General features: G+C 49.3%; 1 protein-coding gene across 28 annotated transcripts in view; it reads left to right on the top strand.

The window, feature by feature from the left end:
• EIF4G3 (eukaryotic translation initiation factor 4 gamma 3) overlaps nucleotides 1–22,381 on the top strand; it is a 1,432,461-nt gene that overhangs the window by 1,320,924 nt on the left and 89,156 nt on the right. For all 28 annotated transcript variants that reach the window (XM_086921648.1, XM_086921654.1, XM_086921652.1 and 25 more), the window contains 2 exons: nucleotides 7,543–7,641; nucleotides 8,033–8,179. In XM_086921648.1, coding sequence (XP_086777774.1) covers nucleotides 7,543–7,641; nucleotides 8,033–8,179 — 246 coding nt within the window. The remainder of the gene's footprint in view (nucleotides 1–7,542; nucleotides 7,642–8,032; nucleotides 8,180–22,381) is intronic.

Raw genomic sequence — 22,381 nt, 5'->3', positions numbered from 1 at the left:
GCATAGGAGAATCCTCTGAGAGATCTAGTTTCCGTTTTTTAGAAAGAGTGGCCCAAAGGCGTCCAGTTTCAGGGTCAATAGTAAGTCCCTTTTGTTTTGGATCTAAAACTGTGTCTTCAGATGGAAGCTCCATGGAAGGACTATCTTTCTCTTTAGGAGTAGATTTTGGCGTGGAAGATTGTCTCGAATCGGACGATTTCGGTTCAGCAACTTTTGCTTTGGAAGATTTCGGATCCAAGGTCTTCGATGTGGAAAGTGTGTGGAAGGTCCGACGTTGTGGGGAGTGGCACTTGTTTTATCTTATGCTTCAGTGCCGAAGGTGTTTGTTCGGCACCGGAATGGGTCCGGCTCTAGCCCGAGCCGAAAGGCTTGTCTTTATGTTTTATAGCCGAGCTGGAGGGCGGGCATCTGAAACGTTTTCTCTGTGTTGACCTGAGCCCGAGGGCAGGGGTGATACCGCAGCCTTAGATTTTGATTGTGTGGGCACATGGGGAGTTGTACTCACAGTACGTTGACCCGGAGTGACGTTCAGGTCTTCCTCCGTGTCCGAGTCCGCTTCGGACATGGAGTCCAGTTCTTCTTCTATGGCTTCTGCGGCTGGAAGGTGGATTTCAAAACCTTTGCAGAAGATGTCTGGTACGTGTTGCATCTCATGGCGTCGAGCCCATTGATCACAAATGGTCTTTTTTGATCGGAATGATCTACACGCTTCACAGTTCTTCTTGTTGATGCTCCGGGGATAAGCAGAGGCTGCAGACCTCATGCAAGTCTGTGTGTGGAAACGTAGCACAACACCCTGGACATAGCTTGAATAGAGTCTGTTCCATCGACTGCTGGCTTGGTCGGCAAGGGTAGGCCCAACGGCCCGCCTCGAAGTTCCCGATCGAAGGTTTCACAATTTACACAATGTGCTTCAAATGGAAAATCTCGATCAATAGACTAGACCGTCGAGGGTAGAGTATTGCGCATCGAAGGGGTTAAAAAACGATACCGAACCAGAGCGCAGCAATGCACATCCGAACCCGATGGCGGAAAAAACGATCTGCGGATGGTGTCGAGGCACATGCACACTATCACCGAAAGGAGGAGTCACCTACCTTGTGACTGGAAAGACTTCTTCAAGAAAAACAAAGTGCAAACATCCGGACCCAACACCAGATGGCTAAAGCATATGATCTACAGCTCATATGCCTCGAACAAAGAGTACACCTGTACTCTATTAGGAAGGTACCAAAGCACTTACCATAGTGCAATATAGGGAGAGAGCAGGGTGACTGGGGATCTGATTAGCAGGATCCCAGTTAGACTAGTCCGAAAACAGAATGACATCAGCAAAAAGTGGAGGTAACCATGAAAGCAGATCCTACTTTACTACAATTAACCGGTCAGGAATATTTGGCTATGTTTTTCATCCTTTCCTCATCCTGTAAGCAGTGAGGAAGGTGTCCAAAACCCTCAACCTAGTAGCACTGACCTGGGCAAGACATCCCCATTACTTAATGCATCTGGAAATGTCAGCTCTCACAAGAAGCTCCCTCTTAGTCTGGACTGTCTCACTCGGAACGCAAGCAGCTGAACCTAGTGATCTGTCGCTTGAGTTCTTAGAGTTCATGCATGAGATTGTGTGCTACCTTCCACATTTATATAAAGCAATTTTTGCTTACTTTTACATATGCCTCACTTTTTTTCAAAGTTCCTGTCATTAAGGCTTTCCTTGAGCCCTCAAAAGAGTAATACCTCCCAAAACTCCCCCTTACCATTTGGAACCTAAATGTAGTTCTTACATGGCCCATGGATCTACCTCCTTAACCCCTGCTATCCTGTGACTTCGAGTTTCTGTCTTAGAAGGTGACGTTTGTAGTAACATCCACCTTCCTTAGACACATTATCGAGCTTCAAGTTCTTGTAATACAGAAATTACTTATTCAGGTTCACAAGGATAGGATAGGCCTTAGAGTGCACTTCAAGTTTCTACCAAAGTTTGTTTCACCTCTCCACATGAGCCAAATCCTTGAGCTGTCAGTCTTCTTCCCAAAACCAAAGTCTAGCAGAAAGGGTACCTTGCTAGATGTTGAGGGCACTTATGTTATGCATTTATTAAACTATGTATTTTCGTCAAACCATTGAACATTTTGTAACCTTTGCTAAATCCTCTGGGGCCACCCCATCTCCAAATCCGGCATTGTGACTTGGATTATCAAGGGCAGCCAAACCTGCTATGCTATGGGAAAGCACACACTCCCCGTACCCCTAAGAGCTCACTCAAAACATAAAGCGAGTGCCATCTTCCCCTTATGGATGCCACTGTGCCCTTTAACGGAATTCTGCAAAAATTTCTACTCCGTCGACCCCGCATGTGCTCACCAAGCAGAACTGTGTGAATATTTTACGCAGTAAACAGGCATCTGAAAGAAACAGGTTAGTATTAGATTCCTTATCTTAAAATATTCCCAGGCGTCAGACTGGATCCGGAAAACTTTGCGTAGCAGTACCCCTGCGCGTCGGTAGGCGTCGTCTGCGGCTCTGCGTACGTCGTCGGAGTGCTTAGACGCCGCCCTCGCGCGCTGAGGTCAGTTCTTCGTTTTTCCGCACCAGCAAGCGCAGGTCTGGAGAAAGTGGTACCCTTTAGTCAATTTTTGACTAAACTTTTTGGATCTTTTTGATCTGCTTTTCGAGTTGACCACCGAACCCAAATTCAGAAAGCTTCTAAAGACTTGGATTTACTCAGTGGCCAACCCTGAATGTATGAGGCTCTTAGGATATGCTACGTAGCCAGGTGTAGTTTTCGTCCACCTTTATTACATCACTTCTGTCTCTTTAGGAACCTAAGCGCCAAGATACTCCCTGGAGTGGTAGCGCGCTATATAAGTATTTTTTCACTTCACTTCACTTGACCGACTCAGTAGGTGCCGGTAGGGATGCCCGGCTTCAAACCCTGCGCCGACTGCAGCCGACTGATGTCGGTTACCGACCCCCATCGCAGGTGCCTTCATTGCCTGGGGCCCGACCACGAAGGCAAGTTGTGAGAAGTTGGCCTGATACATAGTGCTCACTATTCTAGTGATCACTGTGTATCATACCAAACGACCCTTATTGATGATTAGTTGTAAGTCAACCTTATAGACCAGCTATCCTAGTAGCATGGACAAGAGCAGTCTTTAGGCTAAACTCTAGAGGGCGTGTTAAGCCAGCTGTTATACCATCACATATACCCCTTGAACACCAAGTGAAAGGACACCACACAAGTTGTTATGAAAATAAAAGGATATTTATTTATAACAAGTCTACCCTGAACTCTTTATGAGTCAGGGAGCTAAGCACAATACAAAACTCTTAAGAAAATACTTCAAGTTGCACAATTTACACCATATACACTAAAAGTGGAATGCGAAATACTAGCAGGTGAGTAACAAGATCCAGAGGCTTCAGGATCGCTAGGACTACACTACTGAACCCTAAGGTTAGGAGCAGGAGGCCTAGGGAGATCGGGTGCAGAATGTGCACTCTCACGCGGGATGCGGGATGCGGGACAAAGTCTATGGATGCTAGTATTCGTAAAGTTACTGTTATCGGACGAATCCGACTAGATAGACTGAAAACGACACAGGATCTGGACACTTGGATAGTGAACCTACGTTGGAGCACCGAAGTGCTCAGGTTACCTAGCCCAGGGGCTGCGGCTGCTAAGGGTTCAAAAGACGTCGGGAATCCTCGTTGAAGTCTATGGAGCCTGAAAGAAGAAGTTGCTGGCAGGCGACCAGTGAAGAGATTCGGAGGGATCCAAGCCTGGATCGATGATGGAGACGACCTGAAAGCAGAGGGGACTCGGTTCTTAATCACTAGCCAATGATTAGGTGGGCACCAAGATGGCACCGGATGAAGTCACCTCGACCAGGTGAGTGGGCGACGCTGGACTCTGCTGTCTCTCGGACCAGGAGGCGTTGTCGGCGACCAGGATGGAGGTGCGAGCTGTCCCACGAAGGTGTCTGCTGTCGGCGCTGCTGTAACCAGGATTAGAGCAACAAGCCTTGGCAAAGGCAAGCCCACGCGGTGGAGTCAAGATGGCGTCTGGAGTGGACCAGGAGGGTCCGGGGTGCTCCTCTCTTGGAAGGGAGCAAGGGCCAGTCTGGAGCAACCAGACCAGCGATGTAATCGTCGTGGTTCGTCGTCAGGAGGGCCACTAGCCAGCAGGCAAGTGACCGGACAACGCGGTGAGCAGCAAAGAGCAGAAGGGCCCCACGCAGATCTCGTGGATGCTGGGGGGCTGGACTTCGGTGCTGGAGCTGCTCAGGGTTAGGGCTTCTCAAACCCCAAAGCACTCACTCGAGGATCCCTCGGCGTTCGTGCTGGATAAGCGTCGTGCAGGTTTTGAAGATGGCCGGTCCCTCAGGTCTCGTCACGCCCACGAATCTCAGCTGCGCTGATGATGCAGGTAGAGGTCAGAGATGCCAGGGAATCCGGGTCTTGTCGAGCTGGTCAGTCTTGATCCGGAGGATGGACGTGCAGCAAACCGCAAGCGCTTAGATGGTGCCCGCTGGTGCAGGGTGGCTACTCCTTAGCCACAAGGGAGAGTCTTCAGAAATGTTCAAGAGTTCTTTCGTGGAAAGTAGTCAAGATTCAGAATTATCTAATTTGGGAAGGGGGCCCGATCCTACCTTTATTCTAAAAAAAGGGGCTGGCACGCGACTAAGTCCTGCCCATGGGTGGGACCAGGAGGGGGGTGGTTACACCCCTCTCCCTTGTCCGGACTTTCCCCAGCTCAGGGGCTGGTGTGCCCCTGGAACTGGTTTAAGCCGGCATATTCACAGTGAGCACCGGGGTGCCACTTGCAGTCACCTTCCTCTCAGCCCTGTCTACCTGGGATACACAAAACCCTGTCTGGGATGGTGCTAGCCCCGCCCCTGACAGGAAACTCTTTGTCCAAGCTCTCCTCGCTGGAAGGACTCCCAGCAGCAGGAGGTCAGACTTGTGTCTGTGGTGGCAGCATCCATTTTGTGGAGCTGAGGCTGTGTTAAGCTTTAACCGGGGTTCACAGTTACCTACATGTCGTGTCCCTCTAGAAGGGTGGAAGGCTAACCCCGTCGCCAGAATTGGCGAGGGGTTCGTATTCCAATTCGTATGACACCTTACTCGACATGTTTTGATAAAGCGATACCAAAGTTGGCAAATAACCGCGAGGATTATAAGGCACTTAAGAGTATATGGTACGCGTTATCATGGAACAGCTATTAGGACTTGGTTCCGCAAGCTGCAAACGGGCTCAGCTCATGCCGGAGCTCCATCTCACATAATTCCAAGCACTCTGCCTTCAGGATTGATAAGGCCTGCCATAGGAGTGACTGATAGGAATACATGTGTCCATTTTAGGGTTAGATATAGGAATACTATATCTAAAGCAAAGGGTGATTACACCACCTTGCCCCAGCTGTCGTGCAGCCAGTTGTGTCAGATTTGGATGGCCAGGCAGGGGTGGCATAATACATGCTGCAGCCCCTGGTAGGCCCTGGGTACACCTATGCCCTGGATACCTAAGGTATACTGTACAGGGACTTATAAGGTGGCCCAGTACCAATTGGTAAATGCACCTAAGGTACATGTGTGTCAATTTAGAGAGAGAACAGCTAGGCTGTGGGTCTGATTAGCAGGCCCACAGCCAGGGAAAGTCGTAAACCAGTGAAGCAAAAAGCAGAAATCGGGGGTGACCATAGGATTGCAGACCCCACTCTCCTACACTCTGGACCTCCCAGGCTAAAACAGAAATGGTGAAACCTCTGTCAGGATCTCTCCTCTTCCCTGCACTGAAATCACCCTCCTTGTCCGCTCTGGATCTGAGGCAAATAATAGGGTGCAAGACTGCTTTTTCTGCGATAGACAGCAGTCCTGACATTTCCTTCACAGATGGAGACTCTCACTTATCCCAGGTCTCTGCCCAGCCCTCACCGGCTCTCCTGCAGAGGACGAATCGAATCAGACTTCAGAATCTATAATTTGATGCATTTGCCTTCTTTTGTTTAATGTCACACTACATACGGCTATGTTACACTATTATCGCTACTATGGTCTGATTGTATTCCACAGCACTCCATGCCACGTGCATGGGGTGGGGGCACACCTCCTGCATTCTTCTGCATCTGCATCTGCACCACTGGGCCCCACTAAACTAACTTAATGTCCACAGTGTGGGCTGCTATGTCCACTCTTACTATGCACTATGGTCAACCCTTCTGAGTATGACTCGTTCTTACTAACACCCAGTATGGCATTCCTCTGGTTGCGAGACATTCTGTCTGTTCACAGTTGCATGTTTTCTCTATATCTATAACTGTCCCAGACCAAGCATCTTGGAGGCACACGGCACTAATACAACATTACGCCTACGGAGGTGTGGTGAAGGGGTCAGTGGCTCTAGTGAAATACTGCTGTGTTAACATTATCTAAAGAGAGTTCCCCAGCCTGATGTTGGGGAATTATTCAACCACATGAATCTATGAGAAATAACAATGCTGAAGAACTGTAGTTACAGGTAAGTAACTTGCTTACTTATAGCTGACCTTTACAATGCACCACTTGTCCATTTACATTGTCTTTTTCACAGCCAATTAAAGCTTAACCCAACACCAGTTGGACTGACAAAAACAAGCACACAACATATGCTTGAATACTGCTCGAGCACAAGGTTAATCTATTTCCGTTTACACTGCTCGTCCATGTCATGACTATGAAAAGCGTAGCCAAAAGCAAGCCGCCTTCCTAAAACCTAAGAAGAGAGCAAATTTGTTTCTTTGCTGGAAGGAGCCCAAAACAAGCGCAGTTTGGTTATGTTGGTAGCTATTTCTCATTTTTTTAAAAGCCGGATTCTCCATTACCTTGTCCCAAACAAAACAAGAGATTACTTTGCATTTCCACCATATAAGCCAAACTAATCCATCTTTCTCCAAACATCTTCTACATTCAGAGGCCAAAGCATGGTTCATTCCATGCCAGGGTACTCATGTGAGCCATCATCACACATGTGCACTGGATAATATTGAAACTGGTGTTCTGGGAAACCGTTGTTTTCGTACTCTCCGCACCATTCCACATAAGTCAGGTATACAGGGCAATCCATTTCCTGTGAGTGTTGGACTCTTGTGGTCAAATCAGAAAAACGATGTGATGATACACCTCCCCCTATCATCAGTGCCTGTATTGCTGCATTTACATTGTGTTTGTCTGGCTTCTTTGGGAAACCTGGTCACCCACAATGAGCTCCAGCACAAAGTGTGGCAATTTATAAAGACCACATTTTTAAATCTGAATCAGTCTTAAATGAGAAATTGGTCACATACATATCAGTGGCGGATGTCATCTATAACCACTTCTATTTCCTGACTCGATAATGCAATATTTATACTGCCTTCATCCATGAAGACAGCACTGTCATTCACCAGGCACTCAGCAATGAGCAAGGTTAGAATCTCTTTAGCTAGGCTTGCACAATCACAAATCATGGTATGTGCAGGGCAGTTTAGGATTGTTAATAACCTTTGGTTGTTTTTGCAGAGCCATAAGAAAGTTGGAGCGCTGTGGAGAGAAGCCAGCCTGAACTGGAAAGACTTCTTACCTGAAGGAGAAGATGAACAGAAATTCATCCGTGAGAAAGTGAGTCCTAGGCTTTCACACTGATAAATCTACCTGTGCCAGAGGTTGCGGTTTTGGTCAGGTGAAAACTGAACATCCGTATTTTGCAGACCTTTAAAAGCCATATGTGCAGTGATACTGTTGTTTCCTGTATAATGGGGATCTCTGAAAGAAATGTTGCTGTTGGGATGCCCTTTTAAAGCTTCCATTATTAGATGGTGGGTGATTCCTCTTTAATGATACTTTTGTTGTCTATGAAAGACCCTTTTCCTGTTGTTGATGGTCTCTGAAAGACCTTAATGCTGTGGTTCTGGGCTCTAAAGGTGTGATAACCTCCTTAGTCTGAATGTTGGTAAGTGTCAGAGAATTAATCTTGCCTTTTCTGTATAAAATTAATTTTGTTCCTTTGCAGAAGTTAGACTTCACTGTGTTGGCCTGCTGCACTTCTTCTGAAGCACTTTCAAAGAAAGAATTTTCTGCCGAAGAGCTGGACAAACGGTTAGCAAAACTTGTGATTGAAGAAAAAGCCAATGATGAGCAGATCTTCGACTGGGTGGAGGTATAGAAATTCTGTTCATCTTTTTATGAAGCCAGCTTGGGCATGTATTTCTTTGAGGAAAATGTTAAAAATGTTCACAAACATTTTTCTTTCTGTGTTCCGTTTCTTACTTGGAATGTCTTGACCGAATCACAGTGTTACACAGTCGCTAACCTTCTCTATTTAGTGTTCAATTTGTAGAATGCCTTTTCGTAACACCATAAGAGGTAATGCTTTTTTTTCTGGTGCTGTTAATTTGGAGCTCTTCTTCATCAGACTTTCATACATTGGTATGCTTTGAATCATGCCTCTTTCTAATACTAGGATCCTTGATACATTTAACGCAGTAGTATTAAAGGCATACGTTTAATACAATAAAATGTGTAGCCTGTTCATCTCATGAGATGGCAAGGCTTAAGCACCACTCCATTGAAGTCTTGTTCAGATTCTTACTGACCTTATGTAAAGGGATTCTTGAGGGTGATCTCTGTTCTGTTCCAGTATTTATTGCGTCTTTAATAAAGTGTCTATAGAGTGGCCAGAGCAATACCATCTACTTTAAGATGAAATACCTTTAAAGTGTTTTCCTGTTTTCAGCCCTTTGTAGGTATTTCATTTATTTCTGGACCAAGGAAAACCATTTTATTGCTTCAGCCACTGGACTTCCTTTTTGTCAGCATAACTGAACATGCACTATAAAACAATAACAATTCTTCTATAACTTGTAAAGATTATGGCACAAAGAAAATATTGTTTATGCAGGTATAGCTGCATATACACATTATCCAGTATCAGGGGTGTCTTTCATAGATTCACATACCTGAATCATTCCCCGTCGTCGAGATGGGAGTCCCAGGTACATCAAGATAGTAATGTCCTAATAGACATATAGAGAAATAGGCCTAAGGGCCTCACCTTAGTAACATATCCTTGTCCTTTTGTAGAAAGGACCAAACTCTAGAGAAGAGCCAATCAGCTATCATCTCCCTCAAGAAGCCTCAGTCCCTCAGATTTTCTACCGCACGTCGTGCTAAGGGAGTCTCCTCTGAGCCTGCTCAGTTTTCTTTTCTCTGGTACTCTGGTACTATTTTTGTTTTCTGGACTAGAGTTACAAATATCTTCATGGCTGAGACACCAAAAAAGAGAATTCTTAGGCCCTGTGGGTCCTGTGGGAAGAAAAGGCTGCATATAGATGACCAACATAAAGACTGCCTATATTGCCTGTATCCAGATCATTCTTCCAAGGATTGCAAGGTATGTCGTACCTTCTCCTCTAAAACCCTCAAAGATCGTGAGGGACGTCTCCTAATCTGGCTTCAGAGATTGAAAAATACAGACCAGTTGAAATCTTCTGAAGAAAGTGAAGGCTCTTCAGTTTCTTCCAAATCTTCTTAGAAGAGACCAAGAGTGACTTCTCCTGGCCCTTCGACACAGCCTCCTCAAAAGAAGACACTGAAAAAGTCTTCAGAGGTCCACTCTAAGGGGGTTTCATTGAAGGTGTCCTCTCAGGGAGTTCCCACCTTCAAGAAGCCGACTTCTACTCAGTCGATGACGACATCGTCGACGACGTCTTCAATGACGAAGAAAGCTGTTTCTTCAGTACAGTATGTCACTACGTCGACGACTACTGTCTGAACATTGATGGCAACCTCGTCACTGACCTCGTCGACGACTACGACCCCATCGTCGACGGCAGGTAAGGCTGTCTTGTCGACGATAAGCATCAAGAAGACACCGTCGACGACTAAGCAGTCGTCGCCGCTGCGCTCGCCCACGGCTGACTCGTCTAAGAGCTCGACGATGAAGACATCATCGACGACAACATCGTGGACGAAGACACCTTCGACTCGAGCACCGAGGACGCCGTCGTTGAGATCTCCAACGACACCAGTATCGACGACGGCACCATCGACAATAACACCAACGACTACAAGATCCGTCGACGCCTCATTGTCGACTACCACTCCGTCGACGGGCTCGTCGACGACGATCGATCCAAGTTTGAAGAGCACATATGTGCACCTTAGGATCACAAAAAAGACTCTAACGCCGGATTTAACATCACCAAGTAGAGTCCAACCGCTGCCTCCAGCATGTCTCCTTGAGGCAGAGGATTCAGATGAAGGGGACGTGTTCCAAACTGCGACAAGCCCCTCTGAGCTTAATGTGAAATATCAGGAAAGTTCGGATGAAGATGAGGAGCAGGAGGAAGAATATCGCCCACCTCCTCCACCAATAGTTTGCCTTTCAGGCTCTTTAGTCTCAGACTTACAATACCTCATAACAGATTACAAACGGACGTTTCCACAGTCACCTGCACCTCAACCCTCAGCAGTATCTCTCTCACCAAGACCACGGCCTCCACCTTTAAATTTACAGCTGGATCCAGTCAACGTATCACATCCTCTGTCTTCCGATGAAGACGAGGAAGGAGACCAGCATGAAGAGGGAGAGCTTCATTCTAACCACGATGAATGGGATGACTATGTCATTTCCTGCCCTGCTTCTCCAGTACAGACACAAGCAGACTCGCCACCAGAAGACATTGGAGGGTTCCATAATGTCATTGAGAGGGCAGCTCAACGTTTCCAAATCCCCATTGTCTCTCTCCAGCAGGAATGCTTCTTATATGATTTTAAGGAACCTTTAAAAAAATCAGTGCAATCAATACCTATTATAGAATACCTGTGGGGACAAGGTGTTAAAGAGATGCAGAACCCTTCCTCAGTACCTCCGGTAGTTCCTCGCTTAGACAAGAAGTATAAAGCTCCTGATACTGCGCCAGCTTGTTTAATAGGACATCCCAAGCTGGACTCGGTGATTACACAGGCAGCTCAAAAGAAGTCCAAAAATCCTTATGCCCCGTTGTCAGCTCTGCCAGATAAAGAAGGCTGAAGGCTGGACAATATTGGGAAACGTTTCTCAACAATGTTTGCTCTGACAGTAAAGGCGTCCAATGCCTTAGCGCTTTTGGGACTTTACAACAGGCAGTTATGGGCAGACATAACCTCTTATCTAACGTCTTTGCCTGAGGAATCAAAGGAGGAAGTGAAGAAAATATTACTCGAAGGGGAACGCTCAGAGTCAGAAATAATAGACTGTGCGATGGATATCGCAACAACTGGTTTTCGCCAACTTGCCGGGGCAGCTGTTTTCAGACGGCAAGGTTGGCTGAAGGCAACTTCCTTTCGTCCCGAGATTCAGACGAAAATCTTGGATATGCCTTATGATGGCCAATTTCTCTTTGGACCTCAGATCGATGAGGCGTTGCAGAGTATAAAAAAAGGACACAGACACAGCCAGAGCGTTGGGAACTCTCCAATACAAAAGTCAGTCCTTTCGCGGCTCAAGAGGAAGAGGACAGTCCTCTTACAAGGGGGATTATCAATATCGGTCATCATACTCTTCGGGGCAGCAACATCGGCCACAGTGTCAACAGCGCCAACAGCAGCACCAACAATGTTCGTATGGCAAAATGCCCTTTCGGGGTAAAGGCCAACGAAAAGGCAACTCTCATAGACAATGACCTTTCCCTTCGGCCAGTCTCCAATTCCTCTGTGTCCTCAAAGATTGGAGGAAGAATTTCCCATTACCTAGAAAATTGGAAGAAAATTACCACGGACCTGTGGGTTCTACAATTAGTTCAATTTGGCCATTCATTGAGTTCCTTCACATACCTCTCCGAACCCCTCCCCGACCTTTGCTTCACAAAAATCTGCGTCTGCTTCTCCGGGAGGTCTCTCTTAAGCTCCAGGAAGGGGCAATAGAAAAAGTCCCTCTGTCCCAACGAGGGAAAGGATTTTATTCCCGCTTCTTCCTAATTCAGAAGAAGGAAAAGAAGTGGAGGCCGATTTTAGACCTTAGAGCCCTCAACAAATTCCTAAAAAAGCAGTTGTTTTGTATGGTAACAATCCAGGAGGTCTTACAACTCCTAGATATGTCCAGACCTGCTACCTTCGCCATAAGATTGTGCTATCTTGCGTTTTGTAATATATTTGAGTTTGTCGTCAGCTTATGTTTGGTATTCCGACAGCACCGACCTAATCTTGCCTTGGATTTTTGCTCCTTGTGTGTGTTCATACTCACGTTCCAGAGCACGAAGCCTATCTTCGCGAAGGGCTAGCTGACGCCGAATATCACTTAAAATGCCTGCTGTAGTGCTTATACAAACCCCCCTAATCGTGGCTTTAAATGCCTCCCAGAGGAGACTTGAATCATCAGTAGTAGGTGTATTTAAGTCAAAATATTCAGTAATTGCTGTACTAACAGTGTCAGTGTAAACTGGGTCGAGCAGTACTTTCGCATTAAACCTCAAACTGTATGGGGGTGATACTTAATGTGGCAGCAATAGCGTAAGCAATACTGGATTATGATCTGACAGTGTTTTGGGGAGATGAGATACAGACCTCGTCCAGTGTGAAACTTTACCAGTACCCAACCAATAGTCAAATGTGTAGCCTCCATATCTGTGGGGTGCCTGGCTCTCCAGAGGTCCACAAGCCGCATATCTGCCATTATGTTGTTCAATGTACTCAGCGCACGTTTATGGGGCTCTGTCGACGCTCCAGATCTATCCAATGCTTCATTTAATGCAGTATTTAAATCGCCACCCCAAATTAAGGAATGTCAGGGAGGTCAAGGATCTTGAGCCAAAGTGCATGGTAAAAAGCGGGGTCATCTATATTTGGTCCGTATGTGTTAAGTAAAGAGAGTTTGTGACCTCTCAAAATTCCATTTACTATGACATAATTGCCCTCTGGATCTATAACCATATCCTATTCTTGGAAATGCAAGCCCTTTCTGAACAGAATGAGTACCCCCTCCTGGAATAAGAAGAATATGCAGAGCCATGTACCGATTACGCCCATCGGTGACCAATATGAGGGTTTGCATTAGGGGCAATGTGTGTCTCCAGCAAGAAAACGATATCAATTTGTAACCGATTTAAGTAAGCTATAATTTGACATATCTTTTTCGGGTTCTTGAGACCTCTTACATTCCTGGTCAGTAGATTCAAGCGTTTAAGTAGAGCTTTCTCAGTAAGCATGTCTAGTTTAAGGTACCTGGCACAGACTGGTATAAAATTCTTCTCCTATACACAACATATTAACTATGTAACAAAAGGTTGATGCATAGTGTAAGGCTCCTCCAGACTACAGTGGTACGTCTTAAGTGCATTGATCCGGAAACATAACCACACCCAACTCTAACCCCCCTCCCACCACCCACTTCAGCATCCCAATTATGCCAAAGACCTGTCCCCACGGTCACAAAAAACATAGTTAAACTCCAGTCGGGGAACTCCTGTATGTGGGGTCCACCGAATGCACACATCTTCATCCAACATAGTGGACGTGGACAGAAGTACAATATATACGCAGACTAAGAGAAATATGGAACCTACAATAAAACAGCAATAATAGACTGAGAATGGTAGCTAGTATTTGCAGAGTACTGCTGATCAAACCCCCGAGCCGTACAGTAGAAATGTATTTAAACAGAGTCCAAAACAATAATAACGAACCCCAGCATGCAAACATTGTACTATTTATCAGTTCAGGCATGTGAGGCAATATATCCTCCCTCAGGTAAACATGTCAAGGAAGAGGCAGCTATAGACCACAGGCTGTCCAAAAAAGGAGCAATCCACAAACCCAGCAGTCTATGCATACAAAATGAGTCAGGACCGCACACCAGTGTACTGTCTGGGTATGTAGCACGTGAGGATACATTAGTCACTAACTTGAGGTTCCGTCAACTCGTACAGGCCATCACCTCTCTGCGAAATAGCAGATATTGAGAAACACGGCTTAACACAATTATCAGGAGTTCTTGGCAGTGCTTGTCCTTAGACACATCGTACAGCAAGCATGTAGACTCATAGTACACAGTTCACACCCCCAGCCGACGTGATCAGCAATGTAATATGAATGTTACCTGTAATGAGTTCCCTAGCAGCACACTGCCAAAGGCGGCCAATGGCTTACCAGTCCATGACGACAAGGAGACAAATGTCCTGCCCTTACGAGCAATCATCAGTCCAAGTCCTGGGCTTGCTCAGCACGCTTCTGATTCCGCCGTCTTTGATGCAATTTCCAGTTCGCACCATGTCAGAAACGTCGGCCACAACTGCCACGAAACATAGCCGCCGTATCAGATTAGTTATTCACTGCTTTCTCCGCAGGCGAAAGACACCGCCACATATCTGCACAAATCCTGGGCCCCAAAGTGCCGACGCATCACTCATGTCCATTTTTTTATTTTTTTTTAAACGTAGTTTATTGGTTTTTCATGCAAACATACATGGATCCTTGTGTGATGCGTATCGCCGTACCCCCGAAAAGGATCAAGCAATAGCCCCCCATTAGTCATACATTACATGGAGTGACGATATGTTGGCTGCCACAGTCAATACTCCAAGTGAAGCTGGACCCATAATAACTTAGCCCTTACGTTTATCCTTATGAAACTGTAACCTCCCTCCCCCCTCCCTCCTGACCCACCACCTACGCAGACAGCCGTATTCAAACTCTAGTAATATGCTTTCCCAGGAATAGCCATGTGTAAAAAGTACGTGATGTGCCCGTTGTGACCCGGCTCATCTCCCCCCATCAGTGTTGTGTCCCTCCTCTGTGTCATGTGGCTCGTGGTCTCGAAGTGTCTGCACTTGTGCCTCCCAAGCTGCCGCTGCCTCTAATGCCTTATCATTACGCCTGCGCGCCATTTGAAATCGTAGTACGCTTTCGCTGGCAGCCCACCTTAGGAACTCGAGCTTCCATCTATTACTGGTGGGACCTATGGTTGCTTTCCAATGTTTCGTGATTTCCCAGCAGGAGTCCCATGTCTATGAACTTGCTTGTGATCTTGTTCTTGGGCGTGAGTGGAAACCAGTGCAGTATACTAATAGCCATGTCAAACTGCAGCCACCTCCCTGTCACCTCATTCAAGATGTCAGCAACTTCCGTCCAGTAGCGTCCTACTGCAGGGCAAGTCCAAAGCATATGGTCTAGTTCTACCCCTACCCTCGAGCATCTAGGGCACGCCGCCTCCTCCGCTCCAAAGTATTTTCGGATCTTCCCAGGTGTTAAGTACGCCCTGTGGAGAATGTAGAAATGCACCAGCTGGAATCGTGCGTTCCTTGTACTCTTCCGGGCTCACTGCACTATCTGTGCCCAGGCTGTCTCAGGGATGTCTTTGCCTAGATCAGTTTCCCACTTTCCCTTGAGCGCGGTCAGGGGAGGCAAGTTTTCGCGGAGCATTCTAGCGTACAGGCGTGTGACTGCTTTGTATGTCCCAGCCGCCATCATGGCGTACTGGCAGGCCATAGTCGTCTTAGGTTCTAGCAACCCTTCTTTCCAGTGCGCCTGTATTGCTCTAGTGAGAGCAGCATGCAACAATAATCCCCCCCTCGGCAACTCGAACCTCTCCTGTAGAATTTGGAGGGTAACAACGTCCCGTCTTCGTAGAGATCACCCAGGACTTGCAGCCCTGCCTCCTCCCATGCTTGTAGCTGCGACCAATCGCCGCTGTGCGGTAGCGCCGTTATCATCCTGAGCGGTATCTCGGGCGCATATAGGTGAATCACCCCCGCCCTGCGTTGGGAACGATTCCAACAGAGTCTAAACGTCTTCTCTTCAGTGAGAAGGTCTCTGAGGTCCAGTCTCTGCTGCAAAGCTATGTATGCAAGGACGTGGCGCGGTGTTCCCCTCTCTCTTCGGTGTTCTGGGCCCCGGAATACCCTCGCTATCTCTTGCGTAAAGATCTGCAGTTGGGCTGCTAAATAGTATATCTCAAAGTCTGGGTCCGCCGGTCCACCCTCATCTTTAGGTCGCAAGAGCGTCGTCTGTGCCACCCTACATCTGCCCGAGCCCCAGAGAAACGATGTTATTAATGATTTCAATCATTTAAAAGTAGAGCTGGGTATCACTCATGTCCATGTAGGCAAGGGCATGAGCACATCAACACAGTGAGCACCCAGCCAGACTGAGCCCTTGTCTGGCGCAGCACGGTCAGACCTACAACGTCGTCAGACTCCCAGTAATCGCCGCCTCTGCCACTTGTACCCGCAATCAAAGATGGACCCGCTATTAGGCCCCCAATGTCACTGTAGCCGCCATGTTGACAGAGGGATTTGTGATCCTGTCGCCTGCAATCAGCACATCGCCACTCTAGCCGTGCATCCATTTATTGCTTGTTCCTCCGGGCGCCGCAGTCCCCCCCGCCCCCATCACACTCTGGAACCGCTACAGAAACAGTCATTCAGCGATCCATGGACACGAACCTGAGTGGGACACCACCAATCCGCTCCTCCGGTGCCAGCTCGCAACATTTCCGGCGCCCCCCCCCCCCCCACTATATTACAATGTCTGCTCTGCTCTCCTCTTGCGGGGTCCCGTGTCCCTCGTTACTCACGGTTGATGCATACTCCCGCAATCTCCAACACCGCAGGCAACCGATAAATGATCTGGGATACCGCCGCCCTCTTGGGAGCCGCCATTTTGTGCGCTTCCTGCTGCTCGTGTCCTCCGAGCGATATGCCGAGCCGGACCTTGCCCCCTTCGACAACAGTGCCACTCTCCCCCGAATTGTTTTGTCCACCATAAGCGTGGAAGGGTATACTCAGACGTGAGTCCCTAGCTCACTGCACCATCAGGATTCAAGCAAGCCGGGGCGAAGACGGCTGAAATGCCAGAAATAGGTGCCCGGTAGCTTGTTTCCTTCCCAGTGAAAGAATTGGCTAGGTAGTTTGGTTTGCCCTGTTCCCATGATACACTGGGCCAGGGACAGACTAATTTGCATATAGCCAGGTTCTGAGCTGGGATGGTGCAGTGAGCTAAAAAACGGTGTTGGATTAAGCCCTGATCTCTTGACTGGGTTAGAGTATTCTGCTTAATTCAGAAACTCTGTCCATCACCACCCCCTGTTGTTTAATTACTCTCCCCCGAGGGCCAAGACGCCATGACAGTCCCGGGTGCCAAATCGCACAATCAGCTAGGCTCAGGCTAGTATGCCATCAATGAAGCGTAACGAATCTCCTTGATTCTGGCCGCCGCCATGTTATGCCATCAGGAGTCCGGGGCGCCGGTCGGCTAGTCGTCATTTCTCCAGCCCATTAGGTTCTTCAAGGTTCCAACACCTTACAAGTTAAGGGCAAGATGTTCCGATGTGCATATCTGCTAGTGGTACTCTGACCTGCAGCTACAAGCCCGAGTTTTGATGGATAATTACTCCTGTCCTGCGGAGCTGTCTCACGAGGCAGCCATTCCGCTGTGCGCCCTCTAGCGCCCCTCACCCAGGATGCTTATTTTCACATCCCAATTCACAAAAATCACAAAAACAAATTAAGATTTGCAGTAGCGGGCAGACACTTCCAGTTTCGTGTCCTTCCTTTCGGACTCAAGTCTGCACCTCGCATTTTTACAAAATGCCTCTCTCCAGTGGCTGGATATTTCTGACAACAGCACCATCAAGTTTTTCCATATCTGGACGACTGGCTGATCAAAGCTCCATCCCTAGAAGACGCGTCCAAGTCTTCCAACGCTTGCCTGCAACTTTTCAATCGTTTAGGACTCACACTCTATCGGGAAAAATCAGTCCTTCAACCTTCTCAACGTGTACATTTCCTATGCGCTACACTCGACACAGAACTGAGAAAGGCTTTTCCATCACAGGAGAGAATGGAAAAGCTAGTATCTGAAAGAAACAGGTTAGTATTAGATTCCTTACCTTAGAATATCCCCAGGCGTCAGACTGGATCCGGAAACTTTTGCGTAGCAGTACCCTTGGGCGTCGTTGGGCGTCGTCTGTGGCTCCACGTCCGTGGTTGGCGCCGGGATGACGTCGCCGGAGTATTTAGACGCCGCCCTATAGCGTGGTGCCTTGGGTCTGGAGCTCCCCGTCGCGCCCGTGAGGGCTAACCTCCTCACTGAGGTCCTTAAACCGCAGGCAAGCTCGGCTGAGCCTCTGCTGCCGTTTTATGAGGCCTTGTCCGACGTTCTTCTGGGCACTTGGTCCAAGCCCGCTACAGGTCCGCGTGTAGATAGGAATGTGGCCAGGCGTCACTACCCGGCTCCGGGCGACCCTTGCTTCCTGTCCACCCACCCCACCCCCGAGAGCCTGGTCATCCAGGCCTCTAACTCCCAGACCACATTCCCGACGGCTCCCCCCAATCGGGAATCCAAGTGGTATGAGCAATACAGGAAAAAGGTATTCTCCTTCCTGAGTTTGGGGTTGCGGTCAGTCAACACCGTGTGCCTCTTGGACCGTTACACCCACTCTCTGTGGAATACGGTCGCGGACGTGCTGCAACAATGCCCAAGCCCGTGCGGAGGGTTGAGATGTGGGCTGGATACCACGGACACACTGGGCAGAGCGATGGCAACGACGGTGGCGATTCGTCGCTACGCCTGGTTGAGGTCCGCCAACTTTTCGGCTGATGTCCAAAATACCCTTATGGACATGCCGTTTGATGGCCGTCGCCTCTTTGGCGACAAGGCAGACCATGCGCTTGAGCGCTTTAAGGACTCCAGGGCTACGGCCAAGTCCTTGGGCCTCTCGGCCACGCGCCAGCAAACGACTGCCTTTCGCTCATTTCGTGGCCAATGAAGGGGCGCCCCCACACGTCCTGCCAGCCAAGGGCCGCAGACTACCATCCAGTGCGGTGACGGAAGTGGAAACCGCCGTGGCGGCGGTCGGGAACCACGGCGAGGCCAGTCCACACCTGCCCCTGCAGCATCTGCCTCAAAACCCTCCTAGTCCGAGCTTTCAGGCCCATGTGACGCCAGTGGGCGGCAGGGTTCGCCATCACCACCTCCACTAGCGCTCTGTCACATCGGACAGGTGGGTGCTGCAAATCGTCCGAAGGGGCTACTCCCTCCCCTTCGAGGTGACCCCTCCAGCCATGCCACCGCAGTACCACCGCATGTCGGGGGATCACTTGACACTTCTACGAGAGGAAGTTACGGCCCTCTTGGCCAAGGAGGCCATCAAGCACGTTCCTGGTCCAGAAGTAGGGTGTGGTTGTTACTCCAACTACTTTCTGGTACCCAAGAAGGGCAAAGGAGGCCTGAGGCCTACGCCCTATCTTGGACCTGGGGAACGTCAACTGCTTCCTCCGGCAGTAGAAGTTCAAGATGCTGACACTGGCTCAGGTCCTAGCTGCCCTGGACCCAGGAGACTGGATGGTAGCTTTGGATTTGCAGGACGCTTATTTTCATATCCCCATACTGCCGGCCCACCGGCGTTACCTGCGGTTTACGGTAGGCCACAAGCACTTTCAGTTTACCGTGCTCCCCTTCGGCCTTACCAGCGCCCCACGGGTGTTCACGAAAGTGATGGCGGTGGTCGCAGCTCATCTGCGCAGGTTAGGGGTTTGTCTTCCCCTACCTCGGCGACTGGTTGTTGAAGGCGGGCTCGCCCCAGACAGTAGTCAGCCAACTCCAGACTACGGCCGACCTCCTGCACCTGCTGGGGTTCTCCATCAATGTGCCGAAGTCGCACCTGTGCCCCTCTCAGAAGCTCCTCTTCATCAAAGCAGTCCTGGACTCGGCGCAGTTTCGGGTCTATCCTCCCGAGTAGCGGGTTCGGGATATTCAGGCTCTGATTCCAATCTTTCAGCCATTATGCCGAGTCTCGGTCAGGTTGACGCTGCGGCTTCTGGGGCTGATGGCCTCCTGCATCCTTCTGGTGCATCACGCCAGGTGGCGGATGCGGGCTCTGCAGTGGGACTTGAAGTTTCAGTGGGCCCAGCATCAGGGCAACTTGTCCGACTATGTCTTCATCTCACTGCAAGACAGTTGCAGTGGTGGCTCACGGACCGCGATTGGGTCAGCGGCAGATCCCTCTCCCTACCCCAATCAGAGCACGTAGTTGTGACGGACGCTTCCCTCTAGGGCTGGGGAGGCCACATGGGAGAGGCGGAGATCAGAGGCCTCTGGTCTCCGGCGTAGTCCCGGCTCCAAATCAACCTTCTGGAGCTGCGGGCGAGCCGGCTTGCACTGAAGGCATTCCTCCCCTCTGTCTGGGAGAGTGTAGTGCAGGTGTTCACGGACAACACCTCCGCCATGTGGTACTGCAACAAACAGGGGGGGGTGGGGTTGTGCACCCTATGCCAGGAGGCCCTGCGCCTCTGGCAGTGGCTGGAACATCAGGGTGTGACTCTGGTGGTTCAACACCTGGCAGGTTCCCTGAACGCCAGGGCGGACTAACTTAGCCGTCGGTGCATGATGGATCACGAATGGCGTCTGAACTCGGACCTGGCGCAAGGCCTCTTTCAGCAGTGGGGAGAGCTTTGGTTAGATCTATTCGCCACAGAAGAGAATGCGCAATGTCATCATTTCTGCTGGTTGGAATTTCCAAGGCGCCACTCACTCGGAGAGGCTTTTCGTCGCGAGTGGAGTTGCGGTCTGTTGTACGCCTTTCCGCCTATACCACTTCTGCCCAGAGTGCTGAAGAAGATCAGACGCGACCCGGCCCAAGTTACCCTTGTGGCTCCGGACTGGGCACGAAGATACTGGTATCCTGAGCTACTCAGCATGTCTGTTGATCCCCCGATTCGTCTGCCTCTTCAGGAGGATCTTCTGTCGCAGCAGCAGGGGACGGTACTCCCCCCGAACCTGTCCAGTCTCCACCTCCATGCTTGGAGATTGAGCGGCGACAGTTGAGGCCATTTGACTTGCCTCCTGAAATTTGTGATGTGATTTTGGCAGCCAGGCGTCCCTCCACAAAGTCGGTATACTCATGCAGGTGGAACAAGTTTGTGGCATGGTGAACAGCAAAGGCTGTGGATCCCCTTTCTGCCCCTCTTTCTGAGGTTCTCCTCTTCCTCCTTTCTCTTGCCCAGCAGGGCTCTGCTCTGGGCACTATGAAGGGCTACCGTTCTGCCCTTTCCGCCTTCCTAAGGCTACCTGATCAGCCTTCTTTGTTCAATTCCCCGGTTGTTAATAGGTTCTTGAAGGGCATCACTCATCTGTTCCCCCCTGTTCCTTTCGTGATGCCTCAGTGGGACTTGAACCTTGTACTTATTTTCTGGTGTGCGCTCCCTTCGAGCCACTTCATAACTATCCTCTCCGTCTTCTTACCCTTAAGACTGCTTTCCTGGTTGCCATCACCTCTGCCAGGAGAGTGAGTGAGCTCCAGGCTCTTTCATCCAAGCCTCACTTCCTTTCTGTCCATCCGGTTAAGGTTGTGTTGCGGACAAGACCCTCTTTCCTGCCCAAGGTAGTCACGGCCTTCCACATCGGGCAGTCCATTACCTTGCCCACCTTCTTTCCGCCTCCGCATCCCTCTAAAGAGGAAGAGCGGCTCCACCGTCTGGACCCGAAACGTGCGCTCTCTTTCTATTTGGATCGCACACGCCAGTTCCGGGTGGATGACCAACTCTTGGTTGGTTACGTGGGCGCTAAGAAAGGTCGGGCGGTGCACAAACGGACCATCTCTCGGTGGGTCATCTTGTGCATCAAGGCATGCTACTCCTTGGCTAAGAAGGAGCCTCCTATTGGGATGAGGGCCCATTCCACTCGTGCCACGGCGGCTACTACTGCCCTGGGCCGGGGAGTCCCCTTGCAGGACATATGTCAGGCAGCTACGTGGGCCTCGCTGCACAACTTCGCAAGACACTACTGCCTGGACAGCCAAGTCCGGAGGGTTGGCTTCTTTGGCCGTTCAGTCCTCCAGGACTTTCTGGTGTGATTAGTGGTTCGCAGACCCACCACCGGGGTTGGTATTGCTAGGGTATCTATTCTAAGGTAAGGAATCTAATACTAACCTGTTTCTTTCAGATGCACAAGTTACTTACCTTCGGTAACGATATATCTGTAAGAAACAGTAGTTAGTATTAGATTCCTTACCGCCTAATCCATCCTCCCAGTTCTGCGAACCGATATCTAGGGTTCAGGTCATCCCCTTTCAGGTCCCTAATTTCATGGCAACAGTGTTGGTTTTTATCATGGCTTTGCATTTCTGGCGCGGAAAAACTGTGTATAAGAACTGACATCAGCGCGCGAGGGCGGCGTCTAAGTACTCCGGCGACATCATCCCGACGACGGACGCGGAGCCACAGACGACGCCTACCGACGCGCAGGGGTACTGCTATGCAAAAGTTTCCGGATCCAGTCTGACGCCTGGGGATATTCTAAGGTAAGGAATCTAATACTAACTACTGTTTCTTACAGATTTATCGTTACCAAAGGTAAGTAACTTGTGCTTTAGCAGGGTAGTTCTGCA

This window comes from Lissotriton vulgaris, chromosome 5 (genome assembly GCF_964263255.1).
Source record: "Lissotriton vulgaris chromosome 5, aLisVul1.2, whole genome shotgun sequence".
In the NCBI taxonomy this organism is placed as follows: Eukaryota; Metazoa; Chordata; class Amphibia; order Caudata; family Salamandridae; genus Lissotriton; species Lissotriton vulgaris.
The sequence above is the reverse complement of the archived record's forward strand: the minus strand, read 5'-3'. Positions and strand labels throughout refer to the sequence as shown.